We start from the raw sequence: 9831 nt of genomic DNA, 5'->3' as shown, positions 1-9831 counted from the left end.
AATATTGAACTGACAGTATCACCAAGCAAGTAACTGAAACTTTCTGAACTGGAATTAGTTTAAGCACGCTCATTCCCATCTGTAAACACAGAACCAGCATTCACTAGCCCTAACCGTAACCCCAACCCTCACCCTAAACCCTAACCCTAGCCCCAGCCCTAGCCCCTAACCCCAACCCTAGTTTCTGAGAACTACATTTCCCGGCATGCTCCGGGCACCCAACATGGCCTCCCGGAAGTCCGAAGTCCGAGAACTACATTTCCCGGTATGCTCTGGGCACACAACATGGCCTCCCGGAAGTCCGGAGTCCGAGAACTTCATTTCCCAGTATGCTCTGGGCACCCAACATGGCCTCCCGGAAGTCCGGAGTCCGAGAACTACATTTCCCGGTATGCTCTGGGCACCCAACATGGCCTCCCGGAAGTCCGGAGTCCCAGAACTACATTTCCCGGTATGCTCTGGGCACCCAACATGGCCTCCCGGAAGTCCGGAGTCCCAGAACTTCATTTCCCGGTATGCTCTGGGCACCCAACATGGCCTCCCGGAAGTCCAGAGTCCGAGAACTACGTTTCCCGGTATGCTCTGGGCACCCAACATGGCCTCCCGGAAGTCCGGAGTCCGAGAACTTCATTTCCCGGTATGCTCTGGGAACCCAACATGGCCTCCCGGAAGTCCAGAGTCCGAGAACTTCATTTCCCGGTATGCTCTGGGCACCCAACATGGCCTCCCGGAAGTCCGGAGTCCGAGAACTTCATTTCCCGGTATGCTCTGGGCACCCAACATGGCCTCCCGGAAGTCCGGAGTCCGAGAACTACGTTTCCCGGTACGCTCTGGGCACACAACATGGCCTCCCGGAAGTCCGGAGTCCGAGAACTACATTTCCCGGTACGCTCTGGGCATTCAACATGGCCTCCCGGAAGTCCGGAGTCCGAGAACTTCATTTCCCGGTATGCTCTGGGCACCCAACATGGCCTCCCGGAAGCCTGGTGCCGGAAAACTACAACTACTAGCATTCCTTGGAGAGCCGGCATGGCCAATCAAGAGAACCTTAGCCCTTACCGCCCTTACACAAAAGAGCCTGAAGCCCTAACCCTAAAAATCCTCGAAACTACTACAGACCTAACCCAACCTATTTACCACACTAAACCCCTGAAGACCTATGCCTAAAACCCCTAACCCAATAAATTTACACGCTCAAATCCCAAACCTACAAAATTAAGACACTCAAATCCCAAACCCAAAAATATAGGACACTCAAAACCCAAACCCAAAAAATGAGGATGCTCCAAACCCTAACCCAAAACATTAGGACACTCAACACCCAAACCCAACCCAAAACATTAAGACGTTCAAAACCCTAACCCAAAAAAATTAGGACACTCAAAACCCTAACCCTGGAGCACCTAACCTGAAAAAAAAAAAAAAAAAAAAAAAAATAAGATCTTAAAACCCTAACCCTAAATAACTGTCCAAAAATAAAACCCTAAGACCCTAACCCTAAAAAGTCTTTCAACACTACAACACAAAAAACTCTAAAACCCTAACATGCTAATCCTGAAACCCTTACAACCCTAACCCCCAAATCCCTAAAAACCTAACTGTTAAAACTCCAACCCTAAAAACCTTAAAATCCTAAACATAAACCCTGAGAACGCTTACCCTGAAACCCAACCCTAGAAAAACCTATCCCTGAAACCTTAAAACCGTGAATCAATCTGTAGCCAGTAACATAGGCTCAGGAGAGGATCTCAGTACAGTAGCATTTTTATTCGAGATTACAATGGCGAGCGTCCCGCAAGCAGGAGGGTGCCTACTAATTCCATACACAGTTTATATACTTTTTTTTTTTTCCTCCCAAGGACTGGGACCGTCCCGTTTCCCCATTAACTGTGCAATCCAGGTTCATACTCTATCTGGCGCTTCACAGAAAATACACACCTGCTGGCCTGTTACAAGTCACATTTCTTTTGAGGCTTTTACTCTCTGAGGTGGTAACGTTTCTTACACCGTGATTTCCACCTAATGGCGGTAAGGATTCTGGTTGTCTGCATTTTACAAGGTTGTCTGTTGTAATAAATGACTAAGTCCCAAATAGGATTACAATCAAAGTTTACAATTTATTAAATGAATAGAGGTAAGCAAACAGCACTGGGTGCACCAGGAGTCTCTGCTCCACCAAGACGCACATGAGTTACAACAGGCAGATGGTTTTTATGCTCCTAGGCTAATACATGTTCATTACTGCTTCTAGAAAAGGCAGGGTTATTATAATTAGTTCCTGGAATCCAAACCCGCCCACTGGTGCATGCTTTATCAGTCTCTGGTGGTCCCTCTGGGGGTCTCTCGTACTGAAGGCTCATAGTCTTCCTCCCAGGCTTTTTCCTTGTCCTTCTCCTTTGTCCATCTTGGCTGGATGTCAGAGACTTGTGCAGTGCCCCATGCAATAGTCATAACAGTTAGCAGTTATTCTGAAATCCCTTTGTTCTCTTATCCCCTATTGACCCGAATTGCTGGACCATTCCTTTGCAAGATGAGAAGAGGTAAAGAGAGCAGGAGGAACAGGAGCCCTGTTTTTGGTTTGGCTTATTTCAACAGGGTGCAGCACAAGCAACCAGGCTGTATCTCTTCAAAGACTTGCCTTAGCATTGGTGAAGGAAACTTACCGGGCTGACAACCCTCTCACCTTTTTGCACCACTCTACAACATGGGGACTTCACCTCTCCAAGGCTGCATGAGGGAAGGGCGGAAACAAGAAAAAAAAGCACATCCTGAGGCACCTCATAACCACAGCCTACCTACTGCAATACTTATCTCTCTCTTCCCAGCTGCTTTACCTCTGCTGCTCTCCATCTCCAAACCACATTCTTTTTAACTGCCATGCAGAGTGGCAGTCCTCCGGGCGCCATAGAGCAGCACCATATTTTTATTTTTTTTATTAGTATTTTTTAATTTCAAAACAGCAGTCTGCTTCCCTCTGGAGATGGGCAGTAGGTCCAGCCAGTCACCAAGTTGCCAACACAGAGCTTCACAGTTCCAGAAGGCGCTCTTTCCTTTGACTGATTCCTTCTAAATGTTATCTACCACTGGCAAAAGCAATAAACAGACTGCAAACATGCACTGCCATCTTTGACAAACTTTATGTTTTTAATTTTATTATTTCAAAAGAGCAGTCCACTTGCACCTACACTTGTGAAGTAGATCAAACCAGTCACTAAGTTGCCAAACAAGAACTTGACAGTTCCAGACAGCGCTGTTTCCTTTGACCAGTTCCTCCTAATGTTTACCTACTGCTGGAAAAAAAGCAAAAAGACTCTGTGCCAGCTGCCCTTGAGTACTTGCCCAGAGCTTGAGTATTCGCCCACAGACAGACCAGATGCCTGTTCCAAAACAGTCAGCACAATGTATTATTGCACTGATGGAACACCACTTTAGCTACCATCACTAATTGCCAGGCAGGACAGCTCCAGGCCAAACACACACATAAAGAGACACGCTACAAACATCATGAATGAAACATGGGAAAAGAATTACTTATGCTATAAGAATTACTCACCTGAAGAAGAGCTGCATGCAATAAAGGTACGTACTACTATATAGATTAATTTACTTTAAATGATCCTACTAATTGTCACCTTAAATAGATGTACTTATCTCTTTTAACTTGGAAACACATCAACCCGTAGACTTTGACCCACCACCAGGCAGGGACTAGCAATACTAAGTAGAGGAGAAGACAAGTTTTGTGAGCCTGAAGTGTGTACAACCATAGTAAAGACGGCTCCTGAGAGGATGGGGAAACAAAGGGAAAGCTGCTTACCTCTGAGAAGTCATCCATGATCTTTGTGCCACGGACATTTGTCTTGAATGCTCAGCGCACGAGTTTAGGGGTCCCCATCCATTGAAGGCTTACCTCGGGGAAGTCCTACATGGCTCCACCTGCATTACTGATTTTTTCTGCCAGCAGGCAGTGGCAGAAAATCCTGAGAAACGGCAGACATCTTCCCAAACCATTTTCTCAGTAATGGAAGCAGCGCGAACCGCACTGAAAAACAGCAGAAAAACACACCCCACGTTGTCTCAGGTAGGAAATAACTGCCCTGAGCAACATGCCCTTCCCAGGGTGAACCCAATGTACCCAAGGCCTTAGGGGGAAGGCAGAAAAGGAACCCAAGACTCTTAGTGCATCTCCTGAGGATCGCAATTTCCATTTACTCCATGTCTTCTGGTCTCACAGGATAAGGCAGAGGTATAATTAATTCCTTCTCCATCTCTGAAAAGAGCTTTTCTCATATCTGTGATAAAGAAGAAAAATGTTATGATTGTGGGAGTCATTCCACAAAGCCACATGCGGTGAATTCACTATTACAGATAAGATAATTTTTAATCAAAACACCTCAGCCACAACGTTACCACTGCAAACGTAGCACTGCACAAAAATTCAACTCAAGATAAAGGAAAAGGCAAGCTAAGAAGACGAAGTTGACCAAAAGCATCTGCAACAACCATCTGGTAGATGGTTGTCCACAGCCACCGGGTTTCATGCTCGTCTTTACTGATGAATGAATCCTGGAAGAACAGAAAAGATACACAACATGTCCACAACAACTTCTGAGGAGACTACTGAACAGAAAAAAAAAAAAAATAGAAACAGCAAGCGACTAGTACGTCAGTTTTGTTAACAGAGTAACATTAACATACTAGAAATTTCCACATTCTACGTAGCCTCAAGGTGGTGCTGGGTACATCCACTGATATTATTGAGGCAGCACAATGTCAGAGATAGTTAACAGACAAGGTACACCCGAGGTGCACCCAGTTTGGATCAGCTTGCATATGAGTCTGCTGATACATCAGTACTGTTCTTCCAGAAGCAGACAGACTATTATTCACTCCTCGGTGGAGCTGAGGCTCTGTAAGGCTTTGCTTTTTTTCCTTCCCTCACTCCCCCTCTATTTCCAAGCTTAAACTTACACCCAGCAGCAACCTGCACCTCCCGGCGCACACAGCCCCGCCCCAGCCTGGGGAAAGACCGGCCGCGCAGCCCGGAGCCCACGTGGCCGCCCGGTACCACAGAACTACAGCTCCCAGCATGCCTCGGGGCAGAGCAGTCCACCCAACCCAGAGGGCCATCGGCCAAGCGCACACAACCGCACCTCCTCCTGCTGCCCTCTCTATACCCCCCTCCTCCCCCCCAGCCAATCACAGAGCGGCCTCCCTCTGGGAAAGCCTGAGGACCACAACTCCCAGCGTGCTGCGGGGCAAGACATTCCTAGCCGCCCGCCGCTGCGGACACCCCGGAGCCAGCCGGGCAGCCCCATCACACGGTCCCCGCCTGGGCTTGCCTTGCCCCGGCCTCCCCAACGCCCTCCCCTGCCCTGGGGGTCCAGCCGGTAACCCCCAGTCCCCCCGCACATTTGCGCTACCGCAAGCAACCACGGCCACGCTCGCCCATTGCTGCGCTCCGCCTGCACAGAGCAGCCCCCCCCGGGCCAGGGAGCAAAGACAACGCAGGGCTGCCCCCCCGGTCCCGCAATAGGCAGCCCCCCACCCCACCCAGCAGGGCTGCCCCCACACTCCGAGGGGCCAGTGGCTGACAGACATGGGGACAACCCCTCCCCCCCCCCCCCCAGCCCCTGCCCTCTCCACACCCACCCAGCTGCGGAACCTAGACCCACGGACACACAGCAACTCCCCTTCCCCTGGCGGGCAATGCATCAGGCGGTGTCCTTCTGCCTGTCCATCCGTCCCTGCTTGAGAAATGGATGCTGGAAGTGGGCTTCTCACTATCGCTGCTGCTTTGGGTAGTTGTGGAGTAATTGCCTTAACCTTTTCCTCATTAATGGAAACGGTTAACCCGACCAAAGTTAGAACAAACGGTGTGGATTCTCCCCTCTGAAGATAGGCCAAGAGAGCTGGAGTTGTTCACCATGGAGAAGAAAAAGCTCCAGGGAGAGCCGATTGCCGCCTTTCAGTGCCTAAAGGCAGCTTATAAAAAAAGTTGGAGAGCAACTTTTTGCTCAGACAGATAATGACAGGGCAAGGGAGTTTTTAAACTAAGAGGGGAGTTAGATTAAATGTCACGAGAACAGGGGAAAGGATAGAGGAAGACAGACGCAGAGAAGGGCAGAGGAATCAAAAAAGACCAAGAGACAAGTGGGACAGAGGAAGGAGTAACAGCGGTAGCTGGACAGAGGAATTGCAGGGAATGCTACTGCAGGCGTACAAACCTGGGTGCAGTGCTTTTGTCACTGATGGGCAGTACCAGTTGTGGTTGCAATGGTGTGCAGGTTCAGCGCAAGCAGTTGTCACAAAGTCTCAGGAGAGCATCGAAGCACAAGAGGAGTGTGGGGCATAATGGGTTTCTCAGGGTTCCAGAGTAGAGTGCAATGGTCCGAAATGGGTGAGTGGCTACCCAGCAGACACCCAGATGCCTAGACAAGCCCTGTGTACCACTACGTGGAGGACCATACACGTGCCAGCAGTCAACAAAGCGTGCAGAGGCAAGTTAGCAGCAAGAAACGGATGCACAGCAGAAGATGTCCCTGTGCAGCCTGCACCCATCCCTCTCCCTGCCCTGCCAGCATTTGCAGCGTGGCACCATTCCACTCCCTCCCCACCCACCTTGACACTCCCACGACCCTGACCTATGGAAGGCTGCACTGAGCCCCTGGCTGCAGCATGCACATGTGAGGTCACTTCTTCCAGTATGCAAAAGGAAGCATTTATTCAGGGTTTCTTTTAAACTTCAAAGTAGTGCTGCATCTGGATGACTGGTTTGGAGGGATTACATTTCATATAAAACCCACGAGAAATAAACGTCTGGTAGAAATAGGTAACAAAATTCACGCTGTATACAGTTGTGCTATTTATCTACAGTTGTCAAAAATACAAAGAAATTAGATAAAAAAGGTTACTTGGTCAAAACATTAATGAAATATACGTTCCAAATGCATAGAAATCGCAGAGCAGTCAAACAGACAGTAAGTGTCTTAAAGCTTTAGAGCTTTCAAGAGCTGCCATGATCACACAACCAAAGAAAAGCTACCAAGTTTGTTCACCAAGACAGATGTTCAAAGTAAAGACAGGGAGAAAAACTTACACTCTACCACCAGGCATCCTTGCTGGCAGGGAGCAAGGGGAGGAAAAGAATGCAGCAGATGTTTAAACTTCTCCTTATGGTATCTGTACGTTTTGAAGAAACCTCTCTGGCAAAAGCAAGGTCAGTTTGCAGATACTATCTAAGGAAACAGCAGCAGACAGCAACAAATAATGTGTGTCACAGATAGGATCACTTCATATTCATTGTACTGCACAATGACCAAGAACGATGCTCCCGGAGAGGAAAAACAAATCTCTCCCCACAGGGAGCACCCTGAAGCCCGAATGTCTTCAAAAAACATTTTACCCCTGCATTTTCTCACAATATTCTCAGTTGGTATTTCTCTGAGGGAGAGGTAGGCTCTCATGGAGATACTTCATGCTCCCATGCTCTGAGAAGTCAGAAACAACATGATTGTCCCCTCTCAGTAACCACTTTGTAGTTAAGAGTCCTTCAATTCCCACTGGTCCACGTGCATGGATACGAGAAGTACTAATTCCAACTTCAGCACCTGTAGAAAACACACAAGGTAAAGGTAGTTGATCCTCGGAAGATATTCAACTTTGTAGTATACAGCTCTGCATCTTTATGTAGAAACAGTCATTCAGTGTGACCTCCCTTCCTTCGCTCCTCACCAAGTGTCAGAAGTGATTTTTATCTGTTCTGATTAGAGGAACTTAACTATTATAAATTGCAGTGTTTATACTTTTGTCTGTTACAGCTTCACTTTTAGAGAGAAAAGTGAGCCAGAAAGGTACACATGTCTTACATATATCAGGCATTTGTTTGAGGGTTCACCCTTTGAACCATAAGAACTAAATTACATTAGTCAAGATCGCAATCTTACGTCCTTTCCCACCCCCCTTCTTAAAGAGACCACTGCATGATCTTATAAAACCCTAATTAGAATTTTTTAGCATGCAGAGCACTGCATGGTCAAGCCTGCTACAGAGATTTCTAGTAGTTTCTACCTCAGGAATTAATGTTTCCCTTGTCTTCTGCAATTCCTAGTGCGTGCACCTGTTTACTTAGGTAACTGATACTCAGTTTTGTTCCAGTCTTTCCTTCCTCCCACACTGCCAAGTGAGCAAACGGCTTTGTGGTGCTTAGTTGCCTGCACACCACAGGCACTTACCGAGTCCAAATCTATATCCATCAGAGAATCGGGTACTGGCATTCCAGAAAACACAAGCACTGTCCACATGCTGGAGGAAGAACTCCGCTGTTGTCTCTGAAAAAGAAGCAGAGCAGAAAATAGGATACAGTACATACAGCATGATCGTGCAGTCCAACAGGCATAGCCTCATACCCTGAACAGATACAATAGCAGAACTTTTCACCTGCAATGTTATCAGACAGCATTTAACAGCCTGGATTAAAACATGCTCACGCACACCTTCTTCAGAGTACATTTAGCACATAGACACAACCGTAAATATTACAAGGAGCTTGCAAAAACAAGAAGAAAGTTAAAAGATGCCTAATTCTTACTACAGTCTAGACCTCGCAAACAGGGATAGTCTTATGACCGGGGAGAAGTGACAGCAGCCCCAAGCTACAATTTGCAGTCAGACGGTTAAACTACAGGTTCAGCTGTAAGCTGCAAGTCAGTCACCCAGATCAATGGGACGAATGCTAAAGATGAGCTCTATCTCCAGTACACACCCAATTAAATCGCTGGTGCACCAGGTAGTGGCTTACACTATCAAAAGCAAACTTTTCGGTGCTACTCATTTAAGTTCTGCAGAAGGTGCAGAAATAGATGCCTGCTTGAATCTCACACTGATGAGCCACAAATCAAAATGACCTTACTGTAGCTGACTCTCAGAAGTTTTAGGCTTGTATCGAGAGTCATCCTTTGGCTGGGAGCAGCTCGAGCTACGTTTTGAAGTGGCAGAGTGTTCAAACCTCATGTGGAGGAGTGGAAGAAGCACAGAGCAGCACACAGGAACAGAAGTTCGCAGCATCAAAGGAGAAAGAAACTGGGAACTGAGATACATGCAGCTTTTACGCTACAGGTGCGGAACGGGGAAATAAAGGACTGGGAGAGATGGGGAAAAACGCTTGTGGTGCTTGTTTGCAAGACTTAAAAGTGACGTGGGAAGACAAAGCGTATATAGTCTGATCTTTCCCACTATCCATATTCCCTCTATAGAAGCTCACCTCTTCTTCCTTCAGAGGCCTAAAGGCATCTCCATGATTCAGGAGACGTTTCTGCAAAACTGTCTGATGTGGTAAGTCTGTACAATACAAGAACACAAAGCAGCCTGCCTGACAAGAGCATGTGTTGACTTGTCGTTGGCCAGTTGCTCAAACACATGCCTTCACCTCATGGAATAAGGGCACACAACATGTTTTCCTTGAATTAAACACAACTATAGATAGATGTAGCTCCTAGGGTTCCGGTTGATTATGCTTACTACAGAACCAAGATAAAAGAAACTACTGCAATGTAAGTAGTTATGCTAATAACAAGATCCCACAGTGAAACCAAAGCAGAAGCTTAAGGAAACAGATTAGGTCACAAACCATTCTCTGTGATGATAACATCCGTGTGAGAACTTCCATACTTGTGGATATGTTCAACAGCCTCTTGTACACTGTCCACAACCTCAATGCAGCACTCCAGATCCCCATATTCAGTGCGGAGAGATTTCACTTCTGAGGGGCTGAATGTCAAGTAAGAGGCAAACTTTGGGCCAGCATGAATCTTCACCTGCAATACCAGAAGT

The 9831-nt window shown here is 47.2% G+C and overlaps 1 protein-coding gene and 1 long non-coding RNA gene across 9 annotated transcripts in view; both read right to left on the bottom strand.

Annotated features, from left to right (window-relative positions):
* Nucleotides 1–2097: 2097 nt before the first annotated feature.
* Nucleotides 2098–5134, bottom strand: LOC311440098. 4 transcript variants are annotated; one of them, XR_014695205.1, is made up of 4 exons: nt 4972–5134; nt 4394–4566; nt 4136–4292; nt 2098–4042 (listed from the first exon to the last, which is right to left on the bottom strand). It is a non-coding gene; the product is annotated as an uncharacterized lncRNA (long non-coding RNA). The 4 variants fall into 4 exon arrangements; XR_014695206.1 differs by having other exon boundaries at nt 4699–5127; XR_014695207.1 differs by having other exon boundaries at nt 4411–4566; nt 4972–5127.
* A 1565-nt stretch (nt 5135–6699) lies between these two features.
* The window catches only part of ALDH18A1 (aldehyde dehydrogenase 18 family member A1), a 36333-nt gene continuing 33201 nt past the window's right edge, over nt 6700–9831 (bottom strand). For all 5 annotated transcript variants that reach the window (XM_084526553.1, XM_084526555.1, XM_084526552.1 and 2 more), the window contains 3 exons: nt 9629–9815; nt 8235–8330; nt 6700–7610 (listed from right to left, as the gene is read on the bottom strand). In XM_084526553.1, the coding sequence (XP_084382679.1) occupies nt 7429–7610; nt 8235–8330; nt 9629–9815 (465 nt within the window). In that variant the 3' untranslated portion in view covers nt 6700–7428. The remainder of the gene's footprint in view (nt 7611–8234; nt 8331–9628; nt 9816–9831) is intronic.

This window comes from Aythya ferina, assembly GCF_964211825.1.
Source record: "Aythya ferina genome assembly, chromosome: 7".
Classification (NCBI taxonomy): Eukaryota; Metazoa; Chordata; class Aves; order Anseriformes; family Anatidae; genus Aythya; species Aythya ferina.
This window is presented reverse-complemented; position numbering and strand designations above follow the sequence as displayed.